General features: G+C 44.7%; 1 protein-coding gene across 2 annotated transcripts in view; it reads right to left on the reverse strand.

Moving 5' to 3' along the window:
* Positions 1–14,114, reverse strand: part of FBXW12 (F-box and WD repeat domain containing 12) — a 173,121-nt gene extending 159,007 nt beyond the window's left edge. The window contains exon 1 of one of the 2 annotated variants that reach the window (XM_086939172.1): positions 13,855–14,114. In XM_086939172.1, the coding sequence (XP_086795298.1) occupies positions 13,855–13,965 (111 nt within the window). In that variant the 5' untranslated portion in view covers positions 13,966–14,114. The remainder of the gene's footprint in view (positions 1–13,854) is intronic. The other variant, XM_086939173.1, reaches the window with a different exon arrangement.
* Between the last annotated feature and the right edge of the window lie 9,168 nt (positions 14,115–23,282).

Consider the following 23,282-nt stretch of genomic DNA (forward strand, 5'->3'; position numbering starts at 1 on the left):
TATCGGGTAGTTCGGGGTATCAGCTCCATCGCCCTCGTCATAAGGACGGTAAGGAATCCAGTTGGGTGCATCGACATCAGGATGTTTACCCCTGTGGTCCTGATCCACCTCACAGCCGGTCGGAACCGATTCAGAATGTCTGAACGGTTTACTTTTTTACCGTGAACGTCGAAATCGGTTGGTCAGATATGTTTCTGACCGAGTCAGGCAGATAGGTTTCGAGACTGTCTAGTGGAATTTGAATACCATTCAGAGGCTTTCCGCACAACATAGTAATCGGTCCCTAAATTGTTAGCGGCTGAAAAGCAGAGTGGGTCTCTGTTTTTTATTTTAAACAATCACAGAAGTACACAGATGGTCATGGTTCATCCATGGTCACCATCTGTACTCTTCTTCATAGCACAGTCCATCACACCGTACAGAAGGCTTGTGTGATTACTTGGCCAATTGGGGACAAGTGAATGGATAAAAAATAACTTAGGAGTACTCACTTCTGCTGGACCATGAACTGTTCGCCTTACGAATGGAGGTACAATTTTTACAAATTTGTAAAATGTATCCATTCTGGAGATTATAGACGATTCCTTTTGTAGTAAGTGCCTTACAAATAAATATAAAATAAATATATAAATAAACAATGTGTGTTTTCCGTCGCGTTTCATCAACACTGCTAAGGTATCTCCCCCCTACCCATACCTGATCTTTTCATTATTTGATTAAGGAGACCCAAGAGCCTGCAGGTAAAATCAGAATTACTACAGTTAAGGCAAAACAGCAAAATGACAATAAGATGATTGGCATCGAGAACCTCAGTCCTACCCCCGCAAACATGCCTCCCACACAATGTTTTTGTTTCGGCTCCTCGCCTTCTGCTGACCTGAAAACACTGGCAAACAACTATGCGTTATTGTTCTATGTACAGGATGCTGCTAACAGTGGTTAATTCCCTCCACAGAGCAGTATAACTGTTAATTACCTACTCTGTAGTTATAGCCCAGGACACATATGGAGGACATGGGGAATAAACAACTTTTAATGCTATTACTACCCACCCCCTTTACCAGGATTCAATGCAAGAAAATAAAAACACCACCAGTCTTTATCTGCTCATGCACATACATCTAATTAGCAGATCTATGCAGACAAAACACATTGGCTGCAATAACCAGCACATGCTGTTTTGGTGACCAGTTTATCAAGGACTTGTCTATAGTCTATCAGTTTGAATACAAGGTCTTTCCTCTGTCAGCTGATCCTTCCTTGTCCACTATCTGGTGATAATATCTGCAGAAACAAAATGGTCTGATGAATTTTCCCAGTGACGGCTCATGTACAGACTAGTGCTGACGTGTCCCACCCATGGTTCCCAAAGGGCCTTCTCCCATTTTCCTGTGAGGACCCATCCCACTTTTGGTACCCTCCATCAGAGTTTCTAAAGTGCCTACCACCATCTAGCTGTGAGAAACAAGCTGAAGCCAAGTGCCTGGGTCTGCCTTAATAGCAGATCCCTCAGCACCATCCTCCAATTCCAACCTGTGTAACAATCTGTATTAATTTTATTTGTTTTTGATTGCTTTAACATACAATACATTAGCCAGTGTAAATTTTCACACCGGCCCGTTTGATTTAAATGTATTTGAACATGGATGCGCAGAATGGTTTTTTTTCTATGCACGCTGATAATTTATTGGAATCGATTATAGATATGTATATTTGTAATTTTATCAAGAAATGTTGAGTTTGCATGAATTTGGAAATTTGGTTCTTATACAATGTTTTTATGTTAGATTTAAAGTTGTGAGAGACACCAAGTCTTTTTCCTGGAGAAGGTGGTCGGATCATTTTAACTCACCGAAATGAGTCGCGCTGGTTCAACAAGGCACTAAATCGACTCTATCTTGGCCAAGCAAGAGACTGTCCACAATAGAGGTTTGACCAAGGAATTTTTGTTTGATTAGTGTGAAGTAATGACAAAAAACTAATGTCTATGATATTCTCCCATTTTATTATATGTATTTACTGTGATTCCTTGTAATAACGTGCATGATTTTGTGAACATTTTTGACGTGTGTTTTGTAGAAACTCATGGTTTCATCATATGTACTTTTTTAAATAACTTTTTAAACTTATTTTTATAGAATACATATTCATATATTGGCTTTTGAAAACAATTAGTATTCTTTGGTAACATAGGCATGCTTGGGATGAATGATGCATGATTTGACATCAGTTTGTTCAAACATATCCAAAGGGAATGATTTATTTTTCAGTAACACAACTTATTCGTCCCACATTTAGTAAAACGTTTCCACCTGAAATACACAGAGCTATAACCTATGTGGGTGCTAGGCCAGCCTGATCCCACACACTGAGCCGCTCACATCGTAGCCCATGCACACTGCAACAGGATCCCATCAAGGGACAAGCACTCTTGCATCCTATGCACACGAAAATATGTTTGTTCTTAGTCAGAGTTTGGTGGAAGGGGAACAGCACTGCACATCTGCGAAGCCCCCATCTTGCCAAACTACTGGTTCTCCCACTTGTTTTAGAGTCAGGGAAGTTCCAGAGTTGCTCGGGCTTACAAAGGTTTAGACAAGCTGAACCTCCGGCGTCCATCTCTGACCCGATGGCCTGTCCACCAAAGGGATGCAAGTTCACAAAGACGGGCATCCCACCATACTAAGGGTGAGGCAACTGTCACTCATTTGCCCTCTTGGTGACCTCTCCCTCCCCCCTCATGTTTTCCTCTCCTGCCATTTTCTTCCCCCATCCACAGTATGTTCCCCTCCTCGCATAGCTTTCCCTTTCATGCAGCACTTCAAAAGCTCACCAGGGCAACCCATCTTCCTCCTCCCACTCTACATTCCACTTCCTTGCCATGCATTGTCTTTCCTGTAGCTTATACAAGTCTGTGAGTCTTCCCATCTTTCTCCAGCTACTCACATTGTGCATCCGCCTTGCCAACTTGTTGTTTTCTTCTCTGCAGCCCTTTCACAGCTCCCTCAGCCTTGCAATACTTTTAGCATCCACCGCTATTGCCATTGCCCATGCTAGCACAAATGCTTCGAGAACTGGCAAAGCTAATAGTGTTGTCTGTGTTAGATTTGACAATGCTTGTTTGGTGTGTGGCTAAATACACGTGCAGTAATAATGTTAATAAAACTCATCTATACAAAAAGTCTTCGCTAAGTGTTGAAACAGGCAGAATTTCTATCCAGGTTAATATGACCTTGAAGTTGTAGATACATTTCTACAGGGAATTAAGTCGTTCAACATGCTGCCTTAGTGCCACTGCAGTGGGTTAGAGCTTCTTCCATGTGTTAGCCTGCATTGCTTATTGTGTTCCATATCTCTCTGCCCTCCCTTCAGTAAGGCACATCATGGGCTCTCTACTCTCCATCTGGGCTTTTCTATCCTTTTGCATAAAGAGGCGTGGCTGAGGTACACTTCTGTCCTGCACTTCCTAAGGTAAGTGTTTTTGACAGTGAGCCAAACCTATGGGACTTTTCTATCTTGCACTTTCCATGGGGAAGAGCTTGTGGCAGAGAAGATATTTTGGGTCACATACCAGAGTCTTTGCCATCACCTCAAAAAATACAACTTGCAGGCGAGTTGGTGCTAGCACTAAAAACAACAGTCAGCACCCATGGTGGCAACGTGCTGTACCAATGGTGGAACTGGACATTCGCGGCAGAGGTATTTGGAAGCCCACCTCCCAAACAAAAAAAAGCACACCTCTACTTTGTACAAATGAATCCTTCACTTGTCTTTAAATGGGAATATCCCCCTGCATGGTGAACAGGCGTGTTCCCTATCCTAATTGCCGAACTGATTGATTCTGACTTTGTGTTTGGTCCTAGCAGTACAATACATTTTCACATGTGCAGAAGCCTAGGCCTGTCCCTGATAACAGGAAGTCCAGAAAACTGTTCTGTGACCTGGAGGGGTGGACCAACCATGCCCTTATAGTGTGCAAAGGACCACCGTCCATGCAGGGTACATAAAGCGGCGAGGGCTGTGTACCACTTTTTTTTAATCAGTAGTGTGATCAGAGCCTTTCCTCTTTGACAGGGGAGATGGAAGCCAACTAATGACTCACACATAAAGTTTTGCTTTGATGTGAACACCAGTTCCTAGTGCTGACATTCCATGCATGGGTCAAAGTGTGTATATCTGCAGTGAGTGTGTAGCACAAGTATGGTAGTAGGTCTCTCTCTGTGTGATGTGAGTCTTAGTACTGGGGCAGTGAGATCCATTTTACTTGGCCTCTGATTCATCATGGTGCACTATAAAGGGTGTATACAGATTCCTCGGACAATAGAAGTGTATTGTGTGGAGGATGGAGACCCAGGTGGGAGAGGATGGAGACAGGGCTCCCCTTAGATAGACAATGATGATCTTGTTAGTAAAAGGCTGTTGAGTAGTGCATCCTGAAGACTGCCGTTTAAAGATCCAAGGTGTGTGGAGTGGGACTGCAGTTTCTATTGTTCGAGGTGAGGAACTTTCTAGGCATGGCCTGCCTCCTTAAGTCTGTCTCGGATCAGTGCCTTGAAAAGGCGGATGACACCCAGGTGTAGAAACCTCACACTTCATTGTGCCCTTGTCTTGGATGCTCCTGCTTGAAGCCAGTGTCGTTTCTATGACAACCTTTAACTTCCACAAAGGCTGTATCTGAGGAATAACCACAAAATTACACTGAAAGAGAACTACCGCACTATGGCTACAGGTATGGTTGTGACCTCACCTGTGACTACACTTACCTTCACTGTCTCTCCTGGCACATATATGTCTTGGGACACAAACCTGTCACTCACTATAGTGTGACTGGCACATGTGTCTCTCGGGCCAGTGGTAGGGATCCTATTCACCAGAATGGGTTGGAATTGCGTACTCCCACCCTCTGGGACGATTAACTTCCCGAGAGGAGTTGGCCTAACAGCTAGGGTGGTAGACCTCGAATCTGGGGAACCGGGTTCGAGTCTCGGCAATGACGCTGAACATCCGGTTATTCTGGGCAAATCACTTAATCTCCCCGTGCTTAACATAAAAAAATGAATGTGTCCTCATGTAACAAAACTGGTGCTCTGTAAAGTGCTCTGATACCCGATATCTTTGGGTCAGGTTTGCACTATATATAACTCCGAAAATAAATAAATAAATCTGGACCTGTCACTCTGCAAAATGCTAAGAAGGCCTCCTCATCTGAGTAGTCTTCCCCTATGGCTTCCCTGGACAGCCCAGTGCTAATGACCCTCTTGGAACAGGCTGGGATACCCCTCAAGTTACCAGACTGCTGGCAGTCAAATACAGGCCCTGTTAGCCAAGTGCGTTTTTAAACCTGGGTCCCCTGTCTCTGCTTGCCAGAGTTGGGGTGGGTGCTACTCTCAGCTTTTTTAGGGATCTGGGGGACTGTATGGTAAAACATGTTTGTTGCTGCCATCATTCATGGGCTTTAAATCATGTCAGCCCTTTCTTTTTCTATTGCCAGGATTCTGGCTTCAAGGGCTACTCTTTGGCTAGTCTCTCCAGGTCCACAGCTGGATCCTCCGGTGCTTCTATGTACCTGGGGTGGCCTGGCCTACCGCTAGGTCCATGCTTAGGATAGAGGTTAGTGTTAGATTCCTCATCTCTGCGGTATTTATGAGGGATCCATTATCCTGAGTACTGATAATTCATCATCACAGTCCATCTCCTATTCAGAAAGGCCAGGATTCTTTTTTATCTTGGCCGCATCTGACTCTGCCACCAGCAACTGGAGCTGTAACATGGAAGGATTGGAGCCAGTTTTTTTAATCTTACTGGCCTTACAGAGGTTCCTTCAGCGCCTCATACCAAGATGCAAGTAAGTGGTCAGGTTGAACTCCTGAACACTAACCTCTGTGCTGTACATTTTTAGTACAGCTGGGACCTTTTTAGAAACTTATCCAAAAAATTATAAATAGACTTTTAAGGCCTCATTGACTAGTAACACTTTAAATTTTTAATACAGGTTGCACTGGGAGATTAAAAATATAGAAAAAATCGAAATTCAAAAATTTAGCAAAATAATTTTTTAGCTAAAATCAAGTTTCGATTTATTTGTGGAATCACCTATTGACCAAGTGGTATCAGCAAATGCAAAGTCTTGTATCGTACTGCTGATCCACCAACGTAGGAAGCAGGCTTTTTATGCAGTATACCAAAATGAGGCACTTTATGTAGAAAGTCGGAATGACCCTTATTGGCTTGCAGGGCTTTAAATTAATAATACCAAATGCTATCTTTTGTGGAAGTGTGGGCGAACAATTAAGGAGTATCAGAGGTTAGTGTTAAGCACTTGTAGTCAATAAATGAGACACACAATCAAAAAGAAACTGGAGACCAATTTAGAAAAATAACATAACTTTTTATAGAATTTTAGAAACCAAAATCACATAATCGGGTAAGTACTTTAGACATTATCATATTTTACAGTAAAAACAGTAGAAAATTATAGTTGTCAGATTTCATGTATGAGCCCCGAATGTGGTAATGTTATTGAACAGGAGAAACATTCACTTCATAGGGTCACTTACAATCGACTTTCAGGACTGTTCTTCTGGACTTAAGGTAAGTAGGGGGCCATGGTCCAAGAAACTACCAGCAGTACAATTCAGTCTGCCCCGTGTGTCCGGGTGCAGAAGTGATCTCTGCATCACCTTTGCATACCTTGGGGGTGAACCTCATAAATATGGGCCACAGAAAGAGAGTACATTTCTACTTTGGTACAAGTCAGTTCTGGGTGGACTTTAAATTCTCCTTTGCTTTGTGGACTTCAAATTCACATTTGAGAACTGAGTATCTCTCTGTGTTCTCTGAAAGGCCAGACCTCATAAATATACTCATAAGAACTGGATTACTCTTGAGTTCCATAATAATCATCATATCAGGTAAACCACTGTAATATGACTTTATTTTCATGACTAGATTCATAGATAGCCAGATTTAAAAAAAAATACATATACACACACAATTTCTGTCCTCCTGATCTGTATAGTCACTACTGGAACACATATTATACAGAACAGCTACCGTAATAACAATGTTTGCACTGGTTTCAGTGCCAGTTAATGACGTGTGGTGATCCCAGCAATAAACAGGGATCGGAATCCACTTTTCTAAACTTGTCACCAATGCCCCTCAATACCTCTGAATTTACACCAAGATGAGAACTCAACACAACCTTTTGCGATAGAGCTCAACACAACCTTTTGCGATAGAGCTCAACACAACCTTTTGCGATAGAGCTCAACACAACCTTTCGCGATACTATCATTGCTCAGGGAACTGAGATTGCTGGAAGGAGAATCCAGATTCATGAAAAAGCTCAAGGCATGGTTGTTCCCATGAGGATCCCTAACCTGAACCATTGCCAGCATCTCTTTCATTTAGCACTGGGACGACCTAGGGAGCCATGCACTTTACTAAACAGCTAAACATAAACAAGACCACCAACGCATCAATTATTCTGCCCTTTCCACTAATTGCGAAAGGGCTGGTAAATTATCTTATAATTTGATTTGTCATCCTAATTAAACCACAGCTATATGCTTTATGTAATTATATCTGTAAGGGTTGCACTGTCACCACTCTGCTTTTTTCCAGCAGGACAGGCAGACATTCCTTAACATGCTAGGCAGAACATTACACATACACCAAACACTGCACATACATGCCTTTGGTTCAATTATCCAAATGCATTATGAAAAATGAAATGAAAAATTGCATTTGTATAGCGCATAACCGCCCTGGGGCCTCGCAGCGCACTGAGAAAAAAAAATCAGACAAGACATTATGGGCCAGATGTAGGTAAACGACATTTACCGATTCTAAAATACCGAATTTTACCAATTCGGTATTTTAGAATCGGTAAATGCTATGTAGGTAATGAATCAGTAAGTATTACCGAATCGGTACGATTCGGTATTTACCGAATCGGTAAATACCGATTCGGTAAATCCCATTCATTCCTATGCCCATAGGAATGAATGGGAATTACTGAATCGGTATTTACTGATTCGGTAAAAGGGGGGAACACATTCAAGGGTGGCAGGGTGTCACTTTGATACCCTGTTGCACCCCTGAATAGAGTATGGGTGCACATACATGCCCTAAGGGTATGTATGTCTGCCACATCGCACTGTTGGAAAAGCAAAAAAAATGCTTTTTCAAAGGTTTTCATTATTTACCACCAACTTGTAGTTGGCCGTAAATAACAAATCCTTAACTGAGGAATGCATTAACTTGAGTGCTCCCTACATCCTGAATTTGGTAATTTACCAAATCGGTATGGTAAGAATTCAGTATTTTACTGAATCCTTTAATTACCGATTCGGTAAAATACAGAATCCTACCAAAATGCCACCTACATCTAACAAGCATTGGAAATGCAATAGGTCTCGCATTAGAAAAGTTGGAGCTATTGGTCTTGTAAATGACAAATATTTTATTTATTTGTTGGTTTTTAAAATAGCTAAATTGATAGCTTTGTCATTTACAACGCCAATAGTTATAACTTTCGCGAATGTGACACCTATAGCATTTGGAATGCAACATGTTTTGTATTTACGTGACATAGATGGCAGCTCTGGTCGTTAGGCCACATCTCTAGAGAGCAGGAGAGTGCAGCAGGGGAGAGAAGCACAGCAATGCAATCGGTCTCGCATTAGGAAAGTTTGAGCTATTGGTATTGTAAAGGACACATTTTTCATTTATGTGCTTGTTTTGAAAATTGCGAAATTAATAGCTTTGTTATTTACAATGCCAATAGTTTTATCTTTCGCAAATGTGACACCTATTGCAACACAATATGTGTTGTAGCACTGAGTGGTGTGAGGGTGAGTGGGTGTGTGAGGGTGTGAGGGTGAGTGAGGGTGAGGGTGTGTGAGGGTGAGGGTGTGTGAGGGTGAGTGAGGGTGTTTGAGTGTGTGTGAGGGTGTGTGAGGGTGAGTGAGGGTGTGTGAGGTGGTGAGGGTGAGGGTTAGGGGGTGTGAGGGTGAGGGTGAGAGGGTGACTGAGTGTGTGTGAGGGTAAGGGGATGAGGGTAAGGGTGTGTGAGGGAGAGGGGGTGATGGTGAGAGGGTGCGAGGGTGAGGGTGGGTGAGGGTGGGTGAGGGTGTGTGAGGGTGAGGGGGTGTGAGGCTGAGTGAGGGTGAGAGGGTTGTGAGGGGGTGTGAGGGTGAGTGAGGGTGTGTGAGGATGAGGGGGTGAGGATGAGTGAGGGTGTGTGAGTGTGGGTGAGGATGTGTGGGATTGAGGGGGATGAGGGTGAGGAGGTGTGAGGGTGAGGAGGTGTGAGGGTGATGGGGTGAGGGTGTGAGAGGGTGTGAGGGTGAGTGAGGGTGAGATGGTGTGAGGGTGAGATGGTGCAAGGGTTAGGTACAGACAAACACTCAGGATGGCTCCCCGAACCCATGGGTCCCTTACCTGCTCTGGACACGGCGCTTTGGGTGACTGCTCTGATCATCAATGGCAGTTGCTACAGATAACAGCTCCGTCCAAGCCTTCTGCTTCTGCTTTCGGGTGACTGCTGTGCCCTTTGATGGCGAGGGCAGAGGAGAGCAGCTCCGCCCGAGCCTCCCACTTCTATTGCTGCTTTCAGGTCCAAAGCATCATCACCGAAAGGAGCATATTAACAGCGTGCAGAAGCTATGGGCTACGCTGGGCCCCTGATATATGTCGCGCTGCAGCACCGGGCCCGAGTAAAACGGGTGTTGTGGTTATATCAAACAAATGTATGTTGACCAAAGCAGGGTCAAGCCTTCTGCTTATGCTGCTGCTTTCGGGTGACTGTTGTGCCCGTTGATGGTAGTGGCCGAGGTGAGCAGCTCTGCCCGAGCCTCATGCTTGCGTTGCTACATTCAGGGCCAAAGCACCATCGCAGAACGGAGCAGATGAACGGCGAGTAGCAGCTATTTGGGCTACACTGGGCCCCTGATGCATGTCACACTGCGTGACCTACCAGGCGGCAATGGGTGCCATGGCTGTAAATTCTTTTTAAATGATAAACGCAGGGGGCGCACTAAAATGGTGCCCCTGTGTGTTTCACTTATGTGCATGGCGGCCGTGAAGTGGGCGCCCATGGTAAACAAGACGGAGGGGGAAGACGGAAGGGGAAGGCAGAGAAGGGGAAGGGGGAGGAGAAATGCGACACGGCGGGCAGGGGAGGGGGCGGAGCGGGGAGAAGAGTGCTACAGAAAGGGAAGTACTGGCTTTCGTACACTAGTGATCGAGACCCATTGCAGGGAGAATAGAGGTAGATTAAGCCCTTGCTGTGGGATTGTGTCATTGGAAGTCCCCCAGACTGGTCCGACGATGTGCTTTGTTGACAGCTGCCTTAGGCCAACACATTTATTCTCTACCAGATGGTCCCTCACTCCGCCAGATATGCGCAGCACTCCCGGGTTGCCTCGCTTTTGTACGTCTTGAGTGTGAAAAAGGCATTGGAGTGTCAGCACAATTAAAATTAACCGCACTACAGAAAAATGAAACATAGAGACCGTGTAGTGAGTGTGAAAGTGAAAAACTGAATTTAATAACAAGTTTAAACGAGACCCAGAGGAGGCTATCTTAAAACAAGGTTGTGCTGGGAGAGAGAGAGTGGGGAGGAGAGTAGGAGGAGGAGGGGGGAGGAGAGTAGGGGAGGCACGGCGAAGTGAAGAGACAAGACGGAGGGAAGGCAGAGAAGGGGAGGGGGGAGGAGAAATGCGACACGGCGGGCAGGGGAGGGGGCAGAGCGGGGGTGTGGGAGGAGTGCGCCTGAGGGAAAATACGGCTGGGGGCATGTGCACGCACTTTTAGGCTCAATGCGCATGCGCATTGAGCTTGAATTTCACGGGCACTGCAAGGAATCGCCACGATTCCTTGCAAGTTCGTTAAAGTCTGTTTAAGCCCCCATAGTCTCGCAAGCTCGATGCGCATGCGCATCGAATAGCGTGACCTAAAAAGCCCAATACCGGTCGGTAACGGCCGAAATTCGGTAATTTCGGCCGTTACCGACCGGTATTGGTCGACCTACATCTGGCCCTATGTCTCATATACTTACAGCACAGTTTTAATTTGCATAACAGCTATCAGGCAACTCTAAACAGTGATCGCCATTCAACACTGAAATTTATTGAGTTCCGTTGAGGCATTTTTTTCTTCCCAAAACCAAAAAGAAAAAAACACATTGGACAGAGCCACAGGTGCAATCATGTGCTCTTTAGAGCACCAGTGACAAGAGCCAAATAGATGGGTATGGTAGTCCCCTCAACACTACTCCCATAGTTTTTCACAATTACACATATCAAAAACAAATAAATATATTTACATTTCACTAAACAGACAAAACACGTTAGGGACGCTCCCAGGTACCATCATGTGAACAACAGGGCACCATTGTAAATAGTCAGTTGAGGGCTGGTACCCCCAACACCACTTCCATGTTCTCCCCCATTTACATATTGAAACCATTCACAAGTGAGCCTGAACGTACCAAACCGACATGCTCACAACACTGCCCCAAACATATAATCAGCAAAAGATGCTTCTTAACAGAACTGCCTTCTCAGGTAGAGCTGTAGATAACCATGCACACAGTCCTTTGACACACAGTCATACAGATAATGCACTTTAAAGATCCCTGACAAGATCAGACACAGCTTATTCAACCATTATCCAATATAAATGGCTTGACAATGGATAGACCGATTTTCTCTAACCACATACAACAGACCCCCTTTATTCTGGTCGACAATAATCCCAGAACTGTGAAGGGTACCCTCACTCCTAAAGTGCTACAAAACCGTACAAATAGAAGACGTGCACTAGAGAAATATAGGTAAAGTAACTGAGTTTTATAAAAAATACATAAATGCATTTTAATTTGTGTATGATAGATTGTTCTATATGTTATATATTCTCTTTGATGGTTTATACTTTTTGGGTTGAGCCTGGGCAGCGTATGCCAGCTCTGCGAGGCATGCAGTATTAGAGTGTGGACTTGAAGCCCCACCCACTCTGTCCATATTTGTTATTGGCTTGTGCCATTGTCCTATGTAAATGCTAGCTTCTGATTCGTTAATAGGCTTGTTAGTCCCCCCTTAGTACCACCTTGTCTTCAACTGTAACCTCCCATTAGGACTGGCCCTTTTACTTCCGTTGTTAAGCAGTACGTCTTACTTAGTCTGTAAGCACTATTTTCTTTAACCTCTTCCGTGCTCATGACGAGCCTAGCTCGTCAAGAGTCACAGAGGACCTGTGCTCATGACGAGCTGGGTCCGCCCACACGTGATTGATTCCCCGCCTGTGTGGGCAAATTAATCAGTGGGCGGAGTTGTGACGAGCCCAGCTTGTCATGAGCACAGCTCTACTGTGACACATGACAAGCTGGGCTCGTCACGAGCACCGTGGCGGCCCCCTCCTCCCCCCTGCACCGAGTGGGAATTACCCCCGCAGCGAAGGGTTTAATGAGTTTCTCCTACTACAGGCACAACAGGCTTTCCTGCAGCATTCAGTGTGTCATGTGCACTTTCCAAGAAGCACAGGACAATGGCGGCCGCTTCTTTCAAATGCAATAGGTCTCGCATTTACAAGAGTGTAAGCTACTGGCAAATGACAATACCTTTTATTTATGTGCTAATTTTCAAATCAAATAAATAAAAGACATTGGCATTTACAATGCCAATAGCTTCAACTCTCGCAAATGCGAGACCTATAGCACTGCAAATGCCCCTTTGAATCTTATTCATAGTCAGTTGCCCACCATGGATCAGGCAATACTTCCTACAGTGTCAGGTGGACTGACCATGTGATAAGTGTATTTTTCAAGCCATTTCTTGCATACAGTGTGCTCATTCAGCTCTTGAAAAACCAATAAGCACAATACACTATTTTCTGGAGAGAAAAAAACTGAAGGAAGGAGAGAGGTGCCTGTGGCAGCTGGGCTCAAACATTGGTTTCACCACACGACAACGTTGCGTGAACTTAGGCACTATGACTGACACAATGGGGAGCACCTAGAAGTATTTCTTTTACAACATTGACTATTGTAATACAAGAGCCTCACTAGAATATAAAAGCGTTATGTTACTCCATATGCACAAATGATATTGTTCTTAGTTCAAAGCTTTATTTCGATATGTGTGATAGCATAAAAGCACATTTACAATTAAAAACACAGTTCATTAACAGTGCATTTAAAAAAGAGTACTTATGAAATCCTTTTATATTACAATAAATAATTAAAAGTATATTAAACTTTAACAGCTTTGTTGATATATTAAAATAAAAAAGAAATTCAGCTTGGATTTAAATCATCAAATATGATCTTGTGAATTTATCACACTGACTGAACTGTCTCTTTTGCACGGTCAGGCTAACCTGTTGCCTGGGACATTCTTTCTTCCTGGAATCTTTCTACACTGATGATTCGAAATTCTTAATTTATCTTTGTCACCGAACGCAGGAATGTAATCTGTTGTACGAATTAGAAATACGTGCATACTTTAAGTGAAATAGACGTGTATAAGATACACTCGTCCTGGTGGCTCGCCCAGTGAATTTGCTATGTTCATCACCTTCCCACACAAGCTTTTTTGTTTCTTACTCAGCGAGCCCAACCAGTGCCGCACCTAAAGAAAAGTAAACAGTGAGCAGTACGAGTGCCAGTGCATGCCATGACAGCTCACAGAAGGAAAATGATTCTCAAGCAGGCAGACAGAGAGGGAGGGGCACACATGGCAAGGGACAATCCCCGACATATGGTGCATTGGTCACAATCATTCTTCTTGGCTTTCATACAAGTCTCACTAGAGTGTGGTACGCGCTCAGCCCCTCCACGAACAGTGTTACCTTGCTGACGATGGCTGCAGTAAGCAGTTCTTTTGCATTTAGGTAGGAAGAAATGCAGACCAGGCAGTCCACTGTCAGCTCCCCCATCTCGGAATCTGGGTCAGTGGCCATGGCATATATTAAAAACAGAAATCAGCTCACACCCCACGTGGAAGTTCGACCAAAACTCCACTGACGACCAAACAGAGCTGGATAAACCCTCCCAGGCAGGCACCGCTGAACACACAGCATATTTCCTGATGCAGCAGCACTTCCTGCTTGTCGCTGCTCTCTACAGCGGCTCGCATGGGTCAAATTAAGTTTCGTTTTCTGTCCCATTATTGGGGATCGTAATCACATTTCTTTCCATTCAGAAGAGGGGCCTGGAGTGTAGAGAAGGTGAGGGTTGGGCAGGGGAAGGGGTAGTACGCTTGGCGCAAGAGTGGGTCATGTTTGGGATACCACGTCCAAGTAGAAGAGGAAAGCAAAAACAAGCATTTACAAAGGCAATAAGTATGGTGCTGCTGCGCTTTTGGCTTTGTCAATTTAATTTATTTATGCGTTTTTATACCCTAAAGTGTCAGAGTGCTTTACAACAGTACCAGTTACATTACCTAAGGACTTCAGAGTATAGGAATTACATTAAAGATACGAACAGACATACACACAAGAATGTTCGTAAGTACACAAGTCTACTAAAGATAATAGTGGTTAGAGTTCCATATATACAAGTTGCAAATTCACTCAAGGTTACATTTTAAGAAAAGTTGAAGCGATTAGGGTTTAACAAATATATATATTACATTCTTTCACAGCATGATCTTCTCACAATTGCTGGGGTTCTTGCTTTCAGCCCGGCCTTCAGGGTGTTATTGCACTCCCGGGCAGTGACCTTGGGCCTGGAGGGATCCCCCAGCTGGTGATGTCCAGATGTCCTCCAGAATTGTTAGGATGGAGGCTTACCAGCCGGGCCCTAGCACAATAAAGGGGCCGCCAGTCGTCCTCAGAGCAGCTGCCCCTTGGTCTCCCTCGGTCCTCGGCCCTCCATTGTCCCCTTCTTGGCGGTGGCACACCCCACGACTGCAGCAGGGGTAAAGGATGCGACCCTAGGGCTGGCCCAAATCCACAGGATCCCACACTCTGGATCAGGAGAGCACCAGGAAGCAGCTTCTGCCAAGGATCAGTGATCTCAAGAACAATACTTTATCATACTACTACATTGTGTGAGGACGTGCCCCCTGTGAAAGAGCAGAAGTTGTCCCTAACAGCAAAGTAAGCCCATAGCTGATGTGGGCGGACACACTGCCCAATACAGTATGGCAGTAGTGGAGCAGAGAAGTCAGAAAACTGACATAGTAGTGCCTGGCAGTGAAGGGAACTACTTTGTGTGCAGATGTTTTGCCTGTGTAGGAGCCAACTGGCAAAACACAGAGTAAAATTACCCAATGGCTGATGTGGGTTGACCCACTGCTCCTTGCTGTAGTGGGCAGAAGAAACATGTAAATGGCACATTAACCAAATAATGGGTGAAGAGTGCTGACTGGAATCTATCTATCTATCTATCTATCTATCTATCTATCTATCTATCTATCTATCTATCTATCTATCTATCTATCTATCTGTGTATGTGTATATATATATATATTCACTGAAAAAACCATAGGTTTCAGGGGCGTTATAGTTAGCTGGACGTTTCACTCGTACAAAACCATTGAAATTCCCCCGTTATAGTTAGTTTAGCTAACTATATCTCGCGAGCCCGCAATGCACTGCTGATGACGTCACATATTACATCACTCATGACACGGTCAGTGACATCACTCACGACATCACTGATGACATCTCAAATGACATCACTGATGACATCATCCAGTGAATGTGTGTTTTTCTGAAAATTAAATATGTTTTATATATGTACATCTCAAGGTCGATGGAAGAATAAATGGGTATATAAGTGTCTAAATGGATGATTTTTTTGTAAAATTGATTGTATAACACACTGATGAAGTGTATCTTAGTGATGACATGGGTTAGTGAGTAATGTTTAAATATGTTAATATCTGTATCAGTCTCTCACTTTGTGTATAAGTGACTGCATAGGTTGGTGAGTAGCTACATGAGTGTCTATATATGTGTTATTACTTGGTTTTTCGAGTGATCAGTATGAGTGTCTGAGTGTCCGTATGGTTCAGTGGGGGGTATTACTTAGTGCATAGATGCATGAATGAATGAGTCATTGTTGGCTCAGTGGACTAATGCGTCCATTGCAGGACTTTGTGTTCAAACTGATGGTCACAGGTTCAAATCCCGGCGGGTCCACTCAGCCTTTCATCCATCTGAGGTTGATAAAATGAGTACTGTTGAGTTGGGTAACAATGAACATCTGTTATTCAGCGCCAAGAGACCTCTGGGTGAACGGGCGCTTTTCAAATACACATGTTATGTTATGTTTGTATGTGTTGCCAACAGTATGTGTGTAGGACTGTATGGGTGGATAGATGCGTTAGTTAGTCAATGACTGTCTCAATAGTGTCTTTATAAGTAACTACATATATTTTAAACTAGTATATGTGAGTATTGGTGTATTTAAGTGAGTATATGTGAGAGTGGGAGATTGGAAGAGTTCCTGTATGAATAAGTATGTGTTTCTATAAGAGATTGTTTAAATGAGTAAGTATGTGAAAGTTTCTATAGAAGTAAGTGTGGTGGTGTGTGTATAACTGTATATGCAAGTAAATGGATGTTTGATTTTTTATTAGCATGAGTGACTGTGTGTGAGTAACTATGGAGTGGCGGTGTGTAACAGGATGTATAGGTGTTTGAGTATATATGATGAGTGAGTACATGTATGAGTGACTGTATAGGACTGTTGGTGAAGGAGTGGATGTGTATGTAGATCTTGGAATTACTGAATAGGTTGTTGTAACTGGCATTGGTATGTCTATATTTTTGAAAATGTTACTTTCTATTTTTGAATTTGTGTATCTAAGGTTATATTATATATATCAGCCCCTGCTTGCCAAATCACCCCAAAACTTTCAGGATAGGAGCGGACCGGAGTGCCCCACGAGTTGTACAAAATACTCGAAGATTCGTAGACCGGCACCAAAGTTATTAGAAATAGAATGTTAATGATTTCCGATGGAAAATAGGTCCTAAACATAACTACCTATATATATATATATTTTTTTTTTGCCACAAAGTGATCCTGCAGACGGCGAATGCGCTCAACAGCGTGTGCTCTGCTCAGGGGTCGGATCCTGACCCAATTTAAAGTTTATGTCACAAAGGGAGCGGCACAACCAATTTCTTATTGAAGCCTTTTAATCAGAAGCTCTGATTAAAAGGCTTCAATACAGCACAGCACAGAAGCACAGAAGCAGCCTACTCAAGGTATGAATTAAATAGCATCATGCACCCAGCCTCTTGATGTGCTTGTATCACCACGGACTACAAATCCCATAATTCCAGCTAAATGAAGACACATGCTTGTCTAGGGATTTGCCTGATGGAAAACGTCCATAAAACACGTGACTCACATCGAGAATTGACTGGAAGCAGCCCCTGATGAAGGGGGGGGAGCCCCCCAGAAACGCGTCGGGCATGTCATTTTATGCAGTGTGGTGAAGCGTGCTGAGACTTTGCAGCCCGGATGGGAGAGACCTGCAGTGTGCCTCTTATGTCACAGGCATTTTGTATGAATACTTCTATGCGGTAGCCTGACCGCGGAGAGAGCACTATCGCCTGTCGCTCTGCACTGGTGAGCGGCGGGATGAAGCTCAAAGCATCCAAACCTTTTGGCTGTGAAGGAGCGCAGGACTCGTCATTTTATTGCAGCACGCTGAAGCACAGAAGCAGCCTACTCAAGGTATGAATTAAATAGCATCATGCACCCAGCCTCTCGATGTGCTTGTATCACCACGGACTACAAATCCCATAATTCCAGCTAAATGAAGACACATGCTTGTCTAGGGATTTGCCTGATGGAAAACGTCCATAAAACACGTGACCCACATCGAGAATTGACTGGAAGCAGCCCCTGATGAAGGGGGGGGAGCCCCCCAGAAACGCGTCGGGCATGTCATTTTATGCAGTGTGGTGAAGCGTGCTGAGACTTTGCAGCCCGGATGGGAGAGATCTGCAGTGTGCCTCTTATGTCACAGGCATTTTGTATGAATACTTCTACGCCGTGGCCTGACCGTGGAGAGAGCACCATCGCCTGTCGCTCTGCACTGGTGAGCGGCGGGATGAAGCTCAAAGCATCCAAACCTTTTGGCTGTGAAGGAGCGCAGGACTCGTCATTTTATTGCAGCGCGCTGAAGCACAGAAGCAGCCTACTCAAGGTATGAATTAAATAGCATCATGCACCCAGCCTCTCGATGTGCTTGTATCACCACGGACTACAAATCCCATAATTCCAGCTAAATGAAGACACATGCTTGTCTAGGGATTTGCCTGATGGAAAACGTCCATAAAACACGTGACTCACATCGAGAATTGACTGGAAGCAGCCCCTGATGAAGGGGGGGAGCCCCCCAGAAACGCGTCGGGCATGTCATTTTATGCAGTGTGGAGAAGCGTGCTGAGACTTTGCAGCCCGGATGGGAGAGACCTGCAGTGTGCCTCTTATGTCACAGGCATTTTGTATGAATACTTCTACGCGGTGGCCTGACCGCGGAGAGAGCACCATCGCCTGTCGCTCTGCACTGGTGAGCGGCGGGATGAAGCTCAAAGCATCCAAACCTTTTGGCTGTGAAGGAGCGCAGGACTCGTCATTTTATTGCAGCGCGCTGAAGCACAGAAACAGCCTACTCAAGGTATAAATTAAATAGCATCATGCACCCAGCCTCTCGATGTGCTTGTATCACCACGGACTACAAATCCCATAATTCCAGCTAAATGAAGACACATGCTTGTCTAGGGATTTGCCTGATGGAAAACGTCCATAAAACACGTGACTCACATCGAGAATTGACTGGAAGCAGCCCCTGATGAAAGGGGGGGAGCCCCCCAGAAACGCGTCGGGCATGTCATTTTATGCAGTGTGGTGAAGCGTGCTGAGACTTTGCAGCCCGGATGGGAGAGACCTGCAGTGTGCCTCTTATGTCACAGGCATTTTGTATGAATATAGATATAATTATATATATATATATATATATATATATATATATATATATATATATATATATATATAAAACAAAGACTTCCCACAGCTTCTCGTGCACACCAGCCTTTAGCGCTTCAAAGATGGGAAACGGACACCAAAGTTTTGTGGTGAAGCAGGTCTTTTATTTTCGCAATTAAGGAATGGCATTACATTGATTCCTATGGGCCTAGAGGCCCATAGGAATCAATGCCGTTTTGCATTTCTATTTTTTGGAATTCGCAATTTGTTGATGCATTACAAGGGTGCAGAGGGGGGTCCAAAGGACCCCCCCCTGCACCCCTGAAATGTATTTTAAAGTGCATGTTTCACACACACATGTCCTAAGGACATGTGTGTCTGTAACATGACACTTTCCAAAATGCATTTTTGTGCTTTCCTAAAGAATTTCGCAAATTAACACGAGGGTCAACCTCGTGTTAATTTGCACTTCCTATTTCAAAATTCGCATTTTTTGAAAAAAATGGATGCATTGCATTTAAGGAATCGCACAAATGCGATTCCTTAAATGCAATCGCATTTTTAGGAAATGCAAAAAAAAGCGAATTTAGAAAAATTTGTTTCATGCATCCCAAAAACGTATTTAGGAAGCGCAAACGGCTGAATTTACCAATTCGCACCGTTTGCACTTCCTAAATAGGTTGATGCATGTGCCCCTTAATCTCCCAAATTAAAACGGACACAGGGCGCGTTTAGACAGTGGTGAAGGGAGGGGATGGTGTAGGAAAGTGGCTCTATGTATAGTGGATCAAAATAAAATCAGCCAAACTACAAATTCCGATTTACTCACCTGTTATCAGGAGAGACCTCAGTGCTGCATCTTTGAGCCCAGTACTGATCCTGAAAAGTAATTCTAACCGTACTTACCAGAAACTTGAATTTCCTTCCATAGAATATCTGCCTACTTTTTGCTGAAAAAGTTTCTGTCGATTTTTTAAACTTACAAATATTCCTCTAAAATTAGCTGAACTACGAATTCCGATTTACTCATCTGTTATCAGGAGAGACGTCAGTGCTGCATCTTTGAGTCCAGTACTGATCCTGAAAAGTAATTCGAAACATACTTACCAGTAACTTGAGTTTCCTTCCATAGGCTAACATTGACTGGTTTCACTTGGAAATTCTTCCAAGTGTGGAGTTTTGGAACTTTAAAATTTTCACCTAAAATCATCCGAACAACAAATTCTGATTACCTCACCTGTTATCAGGAGAGAACCCAGAGCTGCATCTTTTAGCCCATCACTGACCCTGAAAAGTAATTCTAACTGTACTTACCAGTAACTTGTATTTCCTTCCATATGAATGAAGTGTCTATTTTCACAAACTACAAATATTCCTTAAAAATCGCCTGTATGACTTAAATGCATTCTTTCAACTATTTACAGGAGATGCACTAGTGCTGGATCTAGGATCCACCTCTGAGTAAGAAAAAGTAACGATAACACTACTTACCTACTAAATGAATTTCCTTCCATAGGGTAACATTGACTGGTTTCACTTGGAAATTCTTCAGTGTGTGGAGTTTTGGAACTTTAAAATATTCCTATAAAATCAGCAAAACTATGAATTCCGATTTACTCACCTGTTATCAGAAGAGACCTAAGTGCTGTATCTTTGAGCCCAGTACTGATCCTGAAAAGTAATTCTAACCATACTTACCAGTAACTTGAATTTCCTTTCATAGGCTAACATTGACTGGTTTAATTTAGAAATTCTTGTAAGTGTGTAGTTTTGGAACTTTAAAATATTCACCTAAAATCATCCAAACAACAAATTCCGATTTGCTCACCTGTTATCAGGAGAGAACCCAGAGCTGAATCTTTTAGCCCATCACTGACCCTGAAAAGTAATTCTAACTGTACTTGCCAGTAACTTGTATTTCCTTCCATAGGAATTTCACCAGAAAAGTTTCCAAGTGTCTATTTTCACAAACTACAAATATTCCTAAAAAATCGCCTGTGTGACTTAAATGTATTCTTTCAACTATTTACACGAGATGCACCAGTGCTGGATCCAGGATCTAAGTGAATTTCCTGCCATAGGATAACATTGGTGATTCTATGTGAAAAAAAATTTGTGTCAACTTTTAAAATACAATAATATTCCTTAACAAGCATTGGAAATGCAATAGGTCTCAGATTTATTTGAGTTTCAGCTAATGGCATTGTAAATGGCAATGTCTTTTCGCCATGTGTTATGAAGTGTATGCATGTGGTGTGTAGTGGAATTATGTGGGCTGGATTTGAATTGTAGCAATGGTGGCATGCTGCGCTTTAGATGAATATGTTTAAAAGTAAAGTGTGCCATACTGCAATTGCTACAATAGTTAATTGTGGATGCGTTAACAATTGACGTGTGTACTGATGGCTGGTGGTGTATGTGCCTGTAGAAATTGTGCACTGATGGCTGATGGTGTGTGTGCCTGGTGGAAGCGTGCACTGCCGGCTAGAGTTGTGTGTGCCTGGTGGAAGCGTGCACTGACAACTGCTGGTTGTGTGTTTCTGGTGAAAGCGTGCACAGATGGCTGGTGGTGTGTGTGCCTAGTGAAAGCGTGCAATGACGGCTGGTGTTGTATATGCCTGGTGAAAGCGTGCACTGATGGCTGGTGGTGTGTGTGTGTTCCTGGTGAAAGCGTACAGTGACGGCTGGTGTTGTGTGTGCCTTTTGAAAGTGTGCACCGACGGCTGGTGGTGTGTGTGTGGTGGTGAGTGTGTGTTTTTGTGTATGTGGTGTTGTGTGTGTGGTGTTGTGTTTGTGTGTGGTGTTGTGTGTGTGTGTGGTGTGTGTGTGTGTGTGGGGTGTGTGTGTGGTGTGTGTGTGTGGTGTTTGTGTGTGGTGTTGTTTGTGGTCTTATGTATGTAGTGTTATGTGTGTGGTGTTGTGTGTGTGTGGTGTGTGTGTGTGTGGTGTGTGTCTGTGTGGTCTTGTGGTGATCCTCTGTGAGACACCAGGGTCTGTCGTCTGGAATGGAAGCTTTGGTGAAATGGGGGACCATGGAAATGTTGCGCTCCTGTGAAAGAGCTGGCAGGTGAATGGAGTCCCCCTTAGAAACCAAAGACTCTGAAAGCAGTGCCCCTGTCTTTAACACCACCACACCAGTGTGCCTCAAGTAACATGTGCCAGGTCTTCTACAACGCAGGGGCAGAGAAGAGAGGAGAGGCAGGACAATGCAGTGGCAGAGAGAAGAGGCAGGACAACGCAGGGGCAGAGAGGAGAGGCAGGACAACGCAGGGGCAGAGAGGAGAGGCAAGACACAACGCAGGGGCATAGAGGAGAGGCAAGACACAACGCAGGGGCAGGAAATAGAGGCCCGACACAACGCAGGGGCGGAGAGGAGAGGCACGACACAAGGCAAGGGGGGAGAGGTGAGGCAGAACAACGCAGGGACTGAGAGGAGAGGCAGGTGACAATGCAGGGGCAGAGAGGAGAGGCAGGACTCAACGCAGGGGCAGAGATGAGAGGCAGGACACAACGCAGGGGTAGAGAGGAGAGGCAGGGGCAGAGAGGAGAGGCCGGACACAACGCAGGGCAGAGAGGAGAGGCAGGACACAACATAGGGGCAGAGAGGAGAGGCAGGTGACAACGCTGGGGCAGAGAGGAGAGGCAGGACACAACGCAGGGGCAGAGAGGGAGGACACAAAGCAGGGGCGGAGAGGCAGGATACAACGTAGGGGCAGAGAGGAGAGGCAGGTAATAACGCAGGGGCAGAGAGGAGAGGCAGGACACAACTCAGGGGCGGAGAGGCAGGACACAACGCAGGGGCAGAGAGGAGAGGCAGGACAACTCAGGGGCAGAGAGGAGAGGCAAGACACAACGCAGGGGCAGAGAGGAGAGGCAAGACACAACGCAGGGGCAGAGAGAAGAGGCAGGACACAACGCAGGGGCAGAGAGGAGAGGCAGGACACAACGCAAGGGCGGAGAGGTGAGGCAGGACACAACTCAGGGGCAGAGAGAAGAGGCAGGACAACGCAGGGGCAGAGAGGAGAGGCAGGACAACGCAGGGGCAGAGAGGAGAGGCAAGACACAACGCAGGGGCAGAGAGGAGAGGCAGGACACAACACAGGGGCAGAGAGGAGAGGCAGGACACAACGCAAGGGGGTAGGTATGGCAGGACACATCACAGGGACTGAGCGGAGAGGCAGGTGACAACGCAGGGGCAGAGAGGAGAGGCAGAACACAACGCAGGGGCAGGGGGAGAGGCAGGACACAACCCAGGGGCAGAGAGGAGAGGCAGGACTGAACGCAGGGCAGAGAGTAGAGGCAGGACAACACAGGGGCAGAGAGG

This window comes from Lissotriton vulgaris, chromosome 9 (genome assembly GCF_964263255.1).
Source record: "Lissotriton vulgaris chromosome 9, aLisVul1.2, whole genome shotgun sequence".
Taxonomy (NCBI): Eukaryota; Metazoa; Chordata; class Amphibia; order Caudata; family Salamandridae; genus Lissotriton; species Lissotriton vulgaris.